At 48.2% G+C, this 15456-nt stretch overlaps 1 protein-coding gene across 1 annotated transcript in view; it reads right to left on the bottom strand.

Moving 5' to 3' along the window:
* Positions 1 to 15456, bottom strand: part of LOC142777298 (uncharacterized) — a 36593-nt gene that overhangs the window by 298 nt on the left and 20839 nt on the right. Inside the window, exon 2 of the mRNA XM_075881607.1 lies at positions 1 to 2342. This exon is cut by the window's left edge and continues 298 nt beyond it. Within this exon, the coding sequence (XP_075737722.1) occupies positions 1248 to 2342 (1095 nt within the window). The 3' untranslated portion in view covers positions 1 to 1247. The remainder of the gene's footprint in view (positions 2343 to 15456) is intronic.

Genomic DNA, 15456 nt, shown 5'->3' with positions numbered 1-15456 from the left:
AGGGCATTCTGGAAAGAAATATTCATACATTAATTTTGCAGAAACCTAAAGTGTATACACTTGAAAATTATACAACAAAAAAAAATACTGCTCCGAAAACCTGGCTTGGACAAGCACAGCTGCAACTCGCAACGTTAAAAGTAAAAGACAGGTGCAATATACAACTGTTCAACATAGGCTGTGAAGCAATGGCACAATATAACTTCGTGCGCACACTGCAGGTGAAGGAAGATAAGACAAATACACATTTACGTACACAGCTAATAAAACTAATAATGTTTATATAAAAACAATCACTTAATATAGAAGCCTAAAACATCTAAAAAGCTAAATATCAGGTACGCGAGTCGGCTTCTTTTGCTTATCTGTCTCATCGACTTTGGTAGGACAAGCCAGTGTTAGTGTGCACACTTGAAAATAATACAACAATACAAAATAATACTGCTCCAAAAACCGGGCTTGGACAAGCACAGCTGCAACTCGCAACGTTAAAAGTAAAAGACAGATGCAATATACAACCGTTCAACACAGGCTGTGAAACAATGGCACAATATCACTTCGTTCGCACACTGCAGGTGAGGGAAGATAAGACAAATACACATTTACATACGCAGCTAATAAAACTAATACAGTTAATATAAAACAATCACCTAATATAGAAGCCTAAAACATCTAAAAAGCTAAATCTCAGGTACGCGAGTCGGCTTCTTTTGCTTATCTGTCTCATCGACTTTGGTCGGACAAGTCAGTGTTGGTGTGCACACTTGAATATAATACAACAATACAAAATAATACTGCTCCAAAAACCTGGCTTGGACAAGCACAGCTGCAACTCGCAACGTCAAGTGTGAAAGACAGATGCAATATACAACCGTTCAACACAGGCTGTGAAACAATGGCACAATATCACTTCGTGCGCACACTGCAGGTGAAGGAAGATAAGACAAATACACATTTACATAAACAGACGCAGTCTTTGTGCGATGGCTTACTACTCCAGCTATGAAAGCTTTTGCTTCAGGTTTCACTACGCCGTTTCTTTTGCCCAGATAATCGGTAGTATCTATTCCTGTCTGAAGTTAGCAAGGTTCTGACCTTGAATGCTCTAGTGCGTGTGCTTGCGATAACGTGTGCTTGTGAGTCGTCTGCGCCGATTCGTTTGTGGCCTAACTTGCAAAGTGCCACCTCCCCATCGCTAGAGAGGTCGGTGATCATGTGGTGCTCAAATACTGTAGCTACGTCGCCCCCTACACTGGTGCCCGACCACGTCCCCGTGCCCGACCACGTCCCCGTGTCCGACCACGTTTAGCACAGGAACGTGGTCGACCAAGTGCCCGACCACGTTCACGTGTGGCGTCCTCGCCGAAGGGCAGCAGCTCATTGCGACATGTCTTCCGGATAGGTTTTGCTATTTCCACCACGGGACGGCCCGAGCTACCAGAGTCGCTATCGCGTGACCTGGATGTATTAGTGTCCTCGCCGAAGGGCAGCAGCTCATTGCAATATCTCTTCCGGATAGGTTTTGCTATTTCCACCACAGGGCGGCCCGAGCTACCAGAGTCGCTATCGCGTGACGTGGATGGATTAGCGTCCTCGCCGAAGGGCAGCAGCTCATTGCGATATCTCTTCCGGATAGGTTTTGCTATTTCCACCACGGGGCGGCCCGAGCTACCAGAGTCGCTATCGCCTGACCTGGATGGATTAGCGTCCTCGCCGAAGGGCAGCAGCTCATTGCGATATCTCTTCCGGATAGGCTTTGCTATTTCCACCGCAGGGCGGCCCGAGCTACCAGAGTCGCTATCGCGTGACGTGGATGGATTAGCGTCCTCGCCGAAGGGCAGCAGCTCATTGCGATATCTCTTCCGGATAGGTTTTGCTATTTCCACCATGGGGCGGCCCGAACTACCACAGTCGCTATCGCGTGACGTGGATGGATTAGCCACCGCCATCCCCGCAAGGCCACTGGGGCCCGGCTGATGCAAGTCGTGCCTATCGGCCACTGGTACGGCACATGCAACCAGAGCAGGTGCTTGTTCCGAAGCTGGCAAGGCCCACCGGAACAAATAGACAGGATTTCCCCAAGGCAAGGCCACTGCGCGCGAAGCGTATGCTGTGCCCCTGTCGTAATCCTCCATGGCGTGAAACACTGAACTAGCAAATGAATAAAACTCGTAAATGAAATGTTCTGTATTGTCCCCGAGGGTGTTTGCCAGTGCAAAGGAAAAGTCTGGATGTCTGATGTCCCAACTGTGCATTGGTGTCAGCACGTGATCCACAGCATGGAAAACTGGTGCAGAGGTGGCAAAACTTGGCAAAAACTGGTGCAGAGGTAGGTAGGCCATCTGGGTGTGTAACAAAAGAATTTATTATTAAACAGTTATAAAACAGGATACGCAAAGATATCGTTCGTTGCGTGCCATTTTCGTTAATTAAGGTGACCGAAAAAATGGGCTGATCCCAAGTACAGTGGGAATCGACGGTATATATGCGAAGCACGTGTCACGAGAGCAAGGTTTCCAGCTCCAGTATCTTCTCAGGAAATTAGTGCAAAACCAACTCCTCTGCTTCTTTTTTAAGTCTTTCTTTGTACTCTTCTACCTTTGGGTTTGTTTCTCTGGCCACTACAGAGCTTCGGCTTTTGACTTTAATGGAATGTGGGATAAATCATATTTTCCAGCCTGGGACAGGCGCCTACACGCTGCATTTACGGCTTACCGACGTAGCAGTCAAGGTCGCCTCCGTTCGGTATTAGAAGAGAAAAGCTTACTCGGAAAAGCGTCTAGCAAGAGGCAGGTCCGGCGCCACTGTCTGAGTCTAAGCCATTGCTAACAGGCACGCGTGTCATTGAGAATGACATGGGGACGCGACCACTTAGCCTGACCGAGACATAGTGGCGGCAGGTAAACGACCATATTCTCTCGCGCTGTTGTTAGGATGTCGGGGTGCCTCGCTGTCGCATGTACACCTGGTAAGCAATGGTGTACCCATCGCTCTTAAGGACGTTTCTAGGAAGCAACAGTTAATGAAAGAACTTACGGGGCCCGAGCGTGGGAACGGCCGCCGACGATAGTCGGCCGAAGGAGGCAGCTCGGCCTGGCATGGGAGAGAGTGTCACGTGCGGAGGACCTTTCCCTTTGCGTGTTTCATTTTGGTAAGGAGGTTTTTACAAATGTAGTGCCTTTTATGAAAGTGTTTCTGTGATTGGTTGTGATGCTGCGAGTCCCAACATGTGATTGGTCTTTGTGAAGACTCTTTGTTCGACCAAGGGTTAAAAAGAGGGTGTTTGAACTTGAAAAGTGAGCGGAGTCGGGGTAAACAGCGGATCTCACCACGGGAGACCAGGCCATGCAGGCCGAGGGGTATGTCACCATTTTCTATGTTTTGTCTTTGTGACCCAGTGCATTTTGTAACTTGAAGTTGTGTTAGCTAAATAAACCCCCAATGAGTGCTCCCCGAATTCATCGTGTTGACTTCTCATCGATGGCCTCCGCGGAGTTTCACCCACACTTATTCGTCTCCCTGGTCGTCCGATGCGCCTAACTTGAACAACCCCGACGTTTCGCTACAAAGTGGTGGAGGTTGCTCGGTAACGATAGTCCCGCTCTGAAATTATGCCCCGAGTCAACAACAAATATAAGGAACCTACCTCTGACAGCTCCACTATGACGGAACCCCATACCTTCTTCTCTGCCATGTCTACCCCCCAAGCTAAACCATTCATCGGACCACCAGTCTTTAGAGGCGCGCCGGAGGAATCTATTTCCGAGTGGCTACTTTGCTACGAACATGTAGCGTCGCTTAATAATTGGGACCAAGCCACGAAGGTGAAATTTCTATATCTGGCTTTAGACGGAGATGCGAAAAAGTGGCACAATACTCAAATTCTAACCGGTGCCCCTAATACATGGGAAGAATGGGCGACGCTACTAAAAACGTCCTTTACGAGTCGCCACTCAGTCGAGATCGCCTATTTGTGGCTACAAAACCGCACTCAATTGCCGTCCGAAACCCCCGAGCAGTACTACTATATGACGTCGTACAGCTGTGTGCAAGAGTGAACCCGTCTATGACGGAAGATGATCGGTTGCGGCACCTTATACGCGGTTTACGTCCGGATGTTCTGGAGAAATTGATAATCGCAAACCCGGAGAGCTGCACTGCATTTCTCCAAATTTTGCAACGCATAAATCTGGCAGCTTTGATGAGCCGTGTGTCGGGGTGACAACCGATTGGCATCCAGTATTCCACTGGATCGCAGTCGTGGATGCAAAACATCGCGCATCCCGTAGGGTTCACACCCGCCGCAGCGACCGGGCACCCTCCTCCTACGTGTGTCGCCACTTGCGCTGCGGCCGAATTGCGTTGCCCGCGGGAGGCTGCCGACCGCGAGAGAGACCTGAAAGCGATTGCGGACTCGATCGCCTTGCTGTCTGACCGGCTAAAAAGCATCGAAGATGAGGTGCATCGCCCCTCAATGCCTTGGCCTCAGAGAACTTCCCGTGCCAACGACGGGCGTCCCCGATGCCAGATTTGCCACCGCATAGGCCACATAGCACAACAGTGCTGGCAGCGGTTCCGAGATGGCAGGAACAATCAGGCTGAGCTCCAAAGCAATCAGAATGTGCAGCCTAATCCTTCGGGAAACGAGAACGGCCGGGCCTAGGGGGCCAGCCCGGCCGCCCCATCGGCACATTGTCGGAAGGTCAGCTTCTCACAGTCCCCACACGAGCCAACGGTACAGAAACGTTGCGACACCGCCCTGGCCTCAAGAATGGAAATGCCGACACGCTTTCCCGCCTTCCTCATGATCCCGCGCTTGTAAGCGAAGAAAACCCCTTACCGTTGCTGGTTCTGGATCAGGTGGATGTTGGAAAAAAGCAGAGGGCAGACCCATGGATGAAAGAAATTATGCAGCACCTTGAGCACCCGGATGCGCCCGTTGTCAGGAAAACTAAAAGAACGGCACGGAGCTTTCGGTTGATCGACGGTGTACTGTATCGAAGGGCGAAAGGGTTTCAGGAGGATCGTGCTGCGCTCGCTGTCCCCAAGTGCTTGAGATCTGAGATTTTAAGGTACTGCCATGACGCCACCACGGCAGGCCACTTAGGTGTCAAGCGCACATGGGAGAAAGTTCGTTGCCGATATTTCTGGCCGAAGATGTTCTCGTACGTAAGCAAGTGCGTTCTCTCCTGCCCCGACTGCCAGACACGAAAGCAACCACCGGGGAGGCTGGTCGGTTTCCTCCAACCGATCCCACCTGCAGGTCGACCTTTTCAGCAGGTGGGCATGGACTTCATTGGGCCTTTCACTAAATACAAAGCAGGGAACTGCTACATCGTCGTGATTACCGACTACCATACGAAATGGGTCGAGGCTGTCGCGTGTCCAGCGGCCACTGCCGCAGAAGCAGCCAGAGCTTTCGTCGAACAAATCGTCCTACGTCATGGTGCCCCGGAGAAAGTAATAAGCGATCGTGGGCAGCACTTTGTCGCCAACTTGACCGAAGAAATATTCCGGCTCGTGGGTAGCGAGCATGCCACCACAACAGCATACCACCCACAGGCCAACGGCTTGTGTGAGCGTTTTAACCGCACGTTGGCTGACATGCTCAGCATGTACGTTTCCTCACACCACCGCGACTGGGATGAATTCCTACCGTACGTTCTATTTGCATACAATTCTTCCACCCACGAGACGACTGGATTCACTCCCTTCTTTCTTCTTCACGGACATCAACCGACACTACCGGTGGATGTAAAGTCGAGCGCGCAACGCGGATTCGACTACACCCTGGATGCAATGAAAGTGGCCCGCAGGCTACGGCAGGCTCGAAAAATAGTAAATGAACGGGAGAAGCGTCAGCAGGAGAAGAACAAGCGCAGCTATGATGCTAGGCGACGAAGTGTTGTTTATCATCAGGGTGACTTGGTGTACTTGTGGACTCCCTCCCGGGTGAAAGGGAAGACGACAAAGCTTCTTCACAAATATCACGGACCTTTCCGTCTTGTGCGCCAGGTAGCCGAGAACAACTGGGAGGTGGTAGACCAAACTGGGAAAAAACGTGACGTTGTGAATGTGGCGCGTTTAAAGCCCTGCCACGTTCGATTGGGCTCCGATGCCGACGACGCGGACGATGAGTCTGATGATAATCATGAGGTGCGCGATCTCGGTGGTGATGTGCGCGAGGGAAGTGCCAGGAGAGATGACCACGCATTGCATCGAAGTGTTGTGCGCGAGTGCAGTGCAAGGAGAGATGACCACAGATTGCATCAAAGTGTTGTGCGCGAGTGCGGCTCCAATGGTGATGTGCGCGAGTGTGGTTCGCAAATGGGTCAGGAACTCCGTTTGCAACATTGTGTGCGCGGGACACAGACCAGTGTTCCAGTACAGCAGTGCGAAAGCTACGACACGGACACTGAACTTTACTCGGACTGGAAGACATTTTCAAGTAATAACAACGCACAACAGAATGTCAGTGCTTACGAAACGAACACTGAATTGTATTGCAGTACCGATGAGTGAACCCATATATTTCTGTGTCCAATGATTTTGTTTTGTTTTTCATCTGTTGTTTTTATGTAATTTTTTTAAAGCCTCTCACCTGTGATACACATGCATAAGTGTCTTTAAATAAGCATCTCACACACTTGTTGAATGCAAAACCTTTTTGTATAATTAGTCTATTTATTGTCGTGTTTTGCAGATAAAACGAGTGGGGCACTCTTTTTCGTAGGGGGGGAGGTGTCGCGAGAGCAAGGTTTCCAGCTCCAGTATCTTCTCAGGAAATTAGTGCAAAACCAACTCCTCTGCTTCTTTTTTAAGTCTTTCTTTGTACTCTTCTACCTTTGGGTTTGTTTCTCTGGCCATTACAGAGCTTCGGCTTTTGACTTTAATGGAATGTGGGATAAATCGTGTTTTCCAGCCTGGGACAGGCGCCTACACGCTGCATTTACGGCTTACCAACGGAGAAGTCAAGGTCGCCCCCGTTCGGGATTAGAAGAGGAAAGCTTACTCGGAAAAGCGTCTAGCAAGAGGCAGGTCCGGCGCCACCGTCTGAGTCTAAGCTATTGCTAACAGGCACGCGTGTCATTGAGAATGACATGGGGACGCGACCACTTAGCCTGACCGAGACATAGTGGCGGCAGGTAAACGACCATATTCTCTCGTGCTGTTGTTAGGATGTCGGGGCGCCTCGCTGTCGCATGTACACCTGGTAAGCAATGGTGTCCCCATCGCTCTTAAGGACGTTTCTAGGAAGCAACAGTTAATGAAAGAACTTACGGGGCCCGAGCGTGGGAACGGCCGCCGACGATAGTCGGCCGAAGGAGGCAGCTCGGCCTGGCATGGGAGAGAGTGTCACGTGCGGAGGACCTTTCCCTTTGCGTGTTTCATTTTGGTAAGGAGGTTTTTACAAATGTAGTGCCTTTTATGAAAGTGTTTCTGTGATTGGTTGTGATGCTGCGAGTCCCAACATGTGATTGGTTTTTGTGAAGACTCTTTGTTCGACCAAGGGTTAAAAAGAGGATGTTTGAACTTGAAAAGTGGCGGAGTCGGGGTAAACAGCGGATCTCACCACGGGAGACCAGGCCATGCAGGCCGAGGGGTATGTCACCATTTTCTATGTTTTGTCTTTGTGACCCAGTGCATTTTGTAACATGAAGTTGTGTTAGCTAAATAAACCCCCAATGAGTGCTCCCCGAATTCATCGTGTTGACTTCTCATCGATGGCCTCCGCGGAGTTTCACCCATACTTATTCGTCTCCCTGGTCGTCCGATGCGCCTAACTTGAACAACCCCGACGTTTCGTTACACAAGAATGAGGAAGGTGGATATGTCTCTTTCAAATCAGCACAACGTTACGAAGAAGACGAACATAGTACACAGCAAACACAAGTAGAAGTGTTATGAGCACTCGCGCAAAAAGATAAGATGCAAGTACGTTGCTTATAGTCGCGTAACTACGGCACTACTAACGTTCGCAATACCAGCGTCAGCAGTGGTAGGCATGTGAATTATGGCGTATGTGACTTCCGTGTCATGATTATCATGCTCACGCCTGGCATTTGTGTTCGTCGTCCATTCAGGTATCGTAATAGTTCTTTCTTACTCTGGCACAAATTGAAAAGCACGCTGTTTTCTTCTTTGTTAGAGAGTAATCATTGAAATGAACGGAAGTTTGCTGGGGTCCAATGCGAGCTTCTGCAACCTTGAAATCGACTGAAAAGGTGAATAAGCAGAGTTGTAGTTGGCGTGTTGCAAGTACCTAACTATATGAAGTTGGTTACATTTTCTTGCAACTCTGTATTATATTTCATTACTTTTTTTTGAAGCTGTAACTAACGGTATGGACAATTCAATAACGCTTTTTTGTAATTGATTACCAGTAGTAAATTGCTTTTTTTAAAAAAATGTTTTAACCAGTCTTCTAAGTTAGATTCTATCGCAAAAAAATATGCTACCGCTTCGTAGGGGGCCCCTCCCCCCCCCCCCTCGTCTTGTGAGACGGGGGTCCCCACACAGTCTATTTTCTCAGCTTTCTCTCTTGCCCAGCCACGGAGGTCTAGTGCACAGCTGAAGTACTCGGCTGTTCAGCTGCAGGTCGCGGGGTCAAATCTCGGCTGCAGCAGCTGCATCTTCAATGGAGGAGAAAATGCTGTATAGGCCCGTCTGCTGAAATTAGGGTGAACGTTATAGAACCCGAGGTGGCCGAAAATTCCGCAGCCCTCCACTACAGCGTCTCTCACATTATTATGCTGGTTTTGGGACGTTAAACTCCACATATCTATCAATCAATATCAGCATTTCCTTGGTCTTACCTGAAATGGCTAGCGCCAGTTATAAGTAGCATCGCGATGCTTTTTTTTTTCCTGCGTTATAGCCTCTCCCTGTCTTCAACGCTTGCACTGACATGTGAAAGGGTTCAGCGCAGCAGCTGACTTTTTATTCAGAAAAAAGAGAAGAATCAGGGACAAATTTCGAAAATTCCTGTTGAAAGTTGACTACGTGTAACATTGTATCACATATACCTCATTAACCAACCTTCACGCAAGCATCCACCATTTTCTCTATCCCATGCAAGTAACGGTGGCTTGTTGTAGCTTGAGTGAAATTATCTTATTCAGTCATGGTATTCGAATTATGAAGTAAAGTATTCCCAAAAGTAATCTAGAACATCTCTGCAATCATTCAGTTACTCGTCAGGAGCTGTAATTGACCTTGCACTGTAATAGCAGAGGCCGGAGTTCTTGGCACTAAGAAAGTACGTTTTAGGCGCCAAAAGTAGGCTCACAAAACAACGTTTCAGGCATCCGACATCGCAAATATAGGTACAATAAATCTCTTCATAAATGAAAAGTACTCATGAAAAAGACGTGCACGATCTGTATTGACAGCAACAAAGCAAGAAATGTTACTTTTTACGATGGCATAAAGGCGCTAATAACATAGCTGTGCAAACGTTCTTTGTACCGCACGGTCAACCATGGTATTCTGTCCATGGGGCCAAGTGCCTACTGTTCAATCAAAGCACTCCTGGGTCTCTTTCTTTGTGGCGCATTTGGGAAGGGCAGAGCATAGATAGCCACACCGCTACAAGACTGAAATGAAGGGATGACTCCCTGGGTCGAATCATGCCCGATTTATCCCCTGATGGAGTGAACGCCTTGAAGGACCGCAAAAACCCCCAAAGACCAAAATTTCATTGTGGCGTTCCAGTCGTCTAGAACGAACGCGTAGCGGTAAGAATGTTTTTATGCGGTGCCGTATACGGGAATAGCGGAGCCCCTGTCACACGGGCACCCACGAACTCCGCTTATCTTCGTCGCCCTTCCGTTATTTACGAGGTGGTAGGTTGCCGGTGGATCTATAGTCTTGCGAAAGTTTTCCCGCAGCTCGTAGCACTGGCTCGTTTGGTATTTTTGATTGTGACAGCATTCTGAATCCGATGCCTCTGTTTGCTTAAACTGTATATTTCGGAAAAGATTCAGCGGCCCTTTGAACTGTAAAGCATAAACAAAAAAAAATGCCGCGTGCGCACCAAGTCTTTCTTTCTCTCTTTAATTTCTGCGGTTTCGCATTCGCCAACCGCTCGCGCCATGTCGACGACGCGGCGGCTGCAGTGCCAGTGCACTTTTACTAGCGGTTCTTTTCCCGTAGTTGGCTGAAGTAAAATACTATACAGTCGCATGCAACCTTTTAACCGTGCTGCTTAACAGCACGTCAGCTGGACTGTGGGCCCGCACCAATAGGTCCGTAGTCCAGATTGGCATCACAAGCCGCATGGCCTTCGGCCACGGAGCACATGAGCGATAATACTTCTTTAATCGAGGAGGCCATCGGCTGTCATGCTTCAGTCATTCCGTTGGAACCTCTTTGGACTTCTTTTCTATCCGACTATAGATTGAGCACCATGAAGTCTAGAATGGTCAGTGTTGCCTGCACGAATAACGGTTTCCAGCTGCACTCAAAATTGAAAACGTCAGGCTAATAGTGATGCAGGGCACCTTGAAGGGCATTTTTGGGCCCTACGGTTGATTTAAGCCTCGATAACACCGATGCACATTTATAGGTCATAAATAAAACACTACACATGCCTTTCTTCAAGCCTTTCTTCAAAATTATGCACTAATAAGTTGTCGGTTACTAATATTATGAACATGTTCAGTGTACCGTGTACATGTATACAGGGTGTTTCAAGAAATGTGTCCAATAGTCCCTAATAATCACAGAAAGGAGGTATCTGCGTGATACTTGCGGCATTGCCTTTCCTGTGGCAAAATGGGTCTTCCAATTGCTTACAAACGCTACATACGGCAGTAATTATAAAAATAACGCAATTAACTTTTAACCAGTGGTGATAGTCTGTCTAATATCATGGGCGAATTCAAGCCTATCCTACGAATAGGCCATAGCCACTGTGAAATTCGGGAAAAGTGGCCACTGGTAATCATCGCGGAGCGATGCGATGAGCCTATTGTAGCTTCAGAAACCGAAACTGACGCTCCAAATAGCGCATCTGGCATTAACTTCGACAACACCCTCAGTGACGACACTGTTTCCCTCGGCGCTATCATTGTCAATTTAAACACTTCGCTTCGAGGCCGCTTATCGATGCTCGCTTATTCTTCTCCTCCAACGTGAGGGAAGCAGTGTCGTTATTGAGGGTGTTGTCGAAGTTAATGGTCGATGCGCTGTTAGGTGCGTCGGTTTCGGTTTCGTCAGCTAAATAGGTGACCGGTAATATGGGAAATCGCAGGGAACCTCGGGATACGACGGCTTCCGGTTCGACGCACCACGCGGGTTAACAGCGGCACGCGCGCATTTTTGTACAGCTCCGTTGAAAAAAAAAAACACTTCTCAGTGCAACGTCAGTGCTTCAGAAGTTGGCTTTTTTTTTTTTGCTAACCGTGACTGTGACGATGACAAGCTATGGAAGCCATGAATGGCAAGGAAACTTTTTTTATCACACTAAATCTATCTGCAATGCTTTTATGCTGCTCGGGGGTACTGTCAGTTAGGCTAGCAGATCAGTCGATGCAGAAAGCAGTTTTCATTGCATGATATGTTACTGCTGATAAAAAATCACCGCTTTAATGATCTCAGGGGATGGGGATGACTGTAGCAGTGCGCTCAGAGTTCATTTCGGGATCGCTGCTTCGGCCGACATCGTGCAGTCGGTCCGTATGAAGCGCAGCACTTATTGAGTGCATAGAGATATATTTTTTTCTAGCCTTCAGCGCGCTATAAGATGTATTCCTTAGACGGAGTCTGATGCTCATTTAAACGGTGATCTTGATCAAGCTGCGCGGCACGGCGGCACATGAACAATACAGTCAGACATAAACGGCGCCAAACAATCGAAACCCTGCGCTTTTTTAGCGCACTCGTTCCTTTGGGTGCCATCTTGGCAGACAGTTTGACCAAGATAACGCAAATGGACTCGTCCAGCGCTTCGTGTAAACTTAGTCTTGAGTGAATATTTTGCGTTTTTTTGTCATATATATGAGTGCTCATCTCGTATGACAAGTCTATTTCACCCACGCGTTCGCATAATATATTTATTTGCCAGGCGCTTGCGAGACAATTTATTTCTCAATATAATATTCGCAGCAAATGCATGCGTAAGCTTTTTTTTAGTGGGGAATGCACACGTATCTGGGATAAAATGGTTTTTGAACACTGTGGCTTCAACGTTCCGTATTCAAAGGCTACCTGCCACTGTGGCTCTCTTCACAGCCGTGGCCTAGCTCATTTTTGTTTCTTCGTTCTATGGGAATCGATACACGCCGTTCGCCTTTCACGCTCGAGTTGGAGAAGCCAACGGCTGAACAACTAACCATGGTTTATCGGGACGAAGATAAACGGGCGACCACGCGCGCGGATCCCGAATAATCTGAGGCTTCCGGCGAACCGGTCCGCCGTCGCCTACTCTTGTCGAACCGGAAGCAGACGGCACATCGCACCATCCCTCGCTCTTTCACTGGTCGCCTATTGGCCAAATTCCATCGCTCCGCGTGGATTAGCAGCGGCCGCTTCTTCAAAATTTCAAGATGGCTGTGGACTATTTGTATAGGATGGGCTTGAATTTGCCCATTTGACACGACTGGCTATCACCACTGCTTGCAAAGGTATTTGTGTTAACTTTTATAATTGACTGATTGATTGATATGTGGGGTTTAACGTCCCATAACCACCATATGATTATGAGAGACGCCGTAGTGGAGGGCTCCGGAAATTTTGACCACCTGGGGTTCTTTAACGTGCACCCAAATCTGAGCACACGGGCCTACAACATTTCCGCCTCCATCGAAAATGCAGCCGCCGCAGCCGGGATTCGAACCCGCGACCTGCGGGTCAGCAGCCGAGTACCTTATCCACTAGACCACCACGGCGGGGCAACTTCTATATTTACTAGTGTAATTATTATTTGTACGCGTCTGAAAATGCCTGCCGGAAATAGCTCGCAGATACCGCCTTTCTGTGATTTGAAAAAAATATTGACGCATTGCCTGACACATCATATATATAATATATATATATATATATATATATATATATATATATATATATATATATATATATATATATATATATATATATATATATTGTAACGATGTTGAAGGGCTCAGGGTGTAATAAAACGTATTTATTAAAGGGCGAACCTGTGCCCACAACTCAAAGAGACTATGGTCGTAGCATGTTACAGCAGAACACCAAAGATGTCTCCTTCTTCTACTTCTTCAAGAGGAGACCCGGAGACCCAAGCGCGTGGCGCACATCAGCCGGGGCCAGGTGGCTTCTCGTGCTATCATCATCGTCTCTGCGCAACACTAGACGGCGCGCTTGTATGTCCCTGTGCGTGCGGTGATGGGCACGTTGTTTGAATGCAAGCAATATGTTGCGGCATAATCCCCCTCCTCATACGCATCGTCCCGATGCGTCAGGCAATGAATAAATTCATGGTAGGTGTCACTGGTTTTCCGATAATCTTTCATAGTAAGGCTTCATCCGGACTACATGTACAACCTCTGTAGAGTTGCGGCGTTTTGAGCTCCCGTGTATAGCAGATCTGACTTGGTACGTTACATCGCTTACACGATGGAGTACTTCGTAAGGCCCGAAGTAGCGGCTCAGAAGGTTTTCAGAAAGTCCACGGCGACGCACTGGGGTCCATATTCATACTTTGTCACCTGGTTCAAAATGCGCTTCGGTACGACGCTGATTGTACCGATAGGAGTCGACACGCTGTTGGCGGCGTATTCTGTATCTCGCCATCTTTCGTGCTTCCTCGGCTCTTTCCAGGAAGTCGTCTAGGCCAGGTGGATTGCTGCTTTCATCATTCATTGGTAACATGGAATCCAGTGGAGTGGTGACTGTTCGGCCGAATACAAGTTCAAATGGTGTCACTCGCGTTGTTTCTTGAACGGCTATATAATATGCGAACGTGATGTAGGGCAATATTTCATCCCACAATTTATGTTCGACGTCGACATACATTGAAACCATATCAGTCAGAGTTCTGTTCAGGCGCTCCGTTAGGCCATTTGTTTGAAGATGGTATGCTGAAGTTCTTCTCTGGTCTGTATGGGTCATTCGCATCAGACATTTCTCTGGGTCTGCAGTAAAAGCTGGGCCACGATCTGTAGTTACGACGCTGGGTGCACCATGTCTGAGGACTATGTTGTTGATGAAAAACTTGGCAACTTCGAGAGCTGTTGCACTGTGCAGCGAGTCAGTCTCAGCGTAACGAGTGAGATAGTCCGTGGCTACAACTATCCACTTCTTGCATGCAGTCGATGTCGGAAACGGGCCTAGGAGATCCATACCGACTTGTTGGAATTGGGCATGCGGTGGTTCTATTGGCTGGAGGAGGTCTGCAGGTTTCACGGATGGAGTTTTGCGTCTTTGACACTCACGGCAAGTTTTCACATAGCGCTGAACTGATGATAACAGTTTTGGCCAGTAGTATTTTAGGTGAATTCTGGCGAATGTACGGCTAACACCCATGTGTCCAGATGTTGGCTCATCATGACATGCGTGCAGAATCTCGTTTCGTAAAGGTGCAGGTACAACGAGTAAAAACTTGTCACCATGAGGCTTGAAGTTACTCTTGTAAAAGACCCCTTCTCGAAGACAGAACGAAGGGAGCCCTCTGGATAAAGTTTGCGGGACTTTAACGTTGAGTCCTTGGAGACGCTGTATAAGCAGCAGCAAATCGAGGTCATTTTGTTGTTGTTGAGTGATTTCTGATGGCTGGACGACGCCTAGAAACGGGAAGTCTTCTTCCTCCGGCTCACTCGTCTCCACTGGTGCGCGTGACAGGCAGTCGGCATCGCTGTGCTCTTTCCCAGATTTGTATACCACAGTAACATCGTACTCTTGTAGCCTAAGGCTCCATCTTGCTAGTCGGCCAGAGGGATCCTTAAGATTCGCCAGCCAACACAGGCAATGGTGGTCACTGACTGCTCGGAATTGTCTACCATAGAAGTACGGCCGAAATTTACTTATGGCCCTGATGACCGCGAGACACTCTTTTTCGGTTGCAGAGTAATTTGTCTCAGCTTTCGAAAGCTTGCGGCTGGCATACGCTAGCACTTTTTCTTGGCCGTTTTGCCGCTGAACTAGAATGGCTCTGAGGCCGACGTTACTCGCATCAGTGTGAACTTCAGTTTCGGCAGTCTCATCGAAGTGGGCGAGGATTGGAGAGGCTTGCAGGCGTGTTCTTAACTCATCAAATGCTTCCTGTTGTTCACTTTCCCACATAAAAGGCACCTCGTCTTTTGTTAGATTAGTAAGTGGTTCAGCAATGTTCGCAAAATTTTCCACAAATCGCTGATAGTACGCGCTTAAACCCAGGAAATGACGTACTGACTTCTTGTCTTTGGGTGTCGGGAACTTCGCGATGGCAGCTGTCTTTTCGGGATCTGGCCGAATGCCGTCGGAGCTGACGACGTGTCC

Source organism: Rhipicephalus microplus, chromosome X (assembly GCF_043290135.1).
Source record: "Rhipicephalus microplus isolate Deutch F79 chromosome X, USDA_Rmic, whole genome shotgun sequence".
NCBI lineage: Eukaryota > Metazoa > Arthropoda > Arachnida > Ixodida > Ixodidae > Rhipicephalus > Rhipicephalus microplus.
Note: the sequence above shows the minus strand (reverse complement) of the source record. Positions and strands in the feature narration are given on the sequence as shown.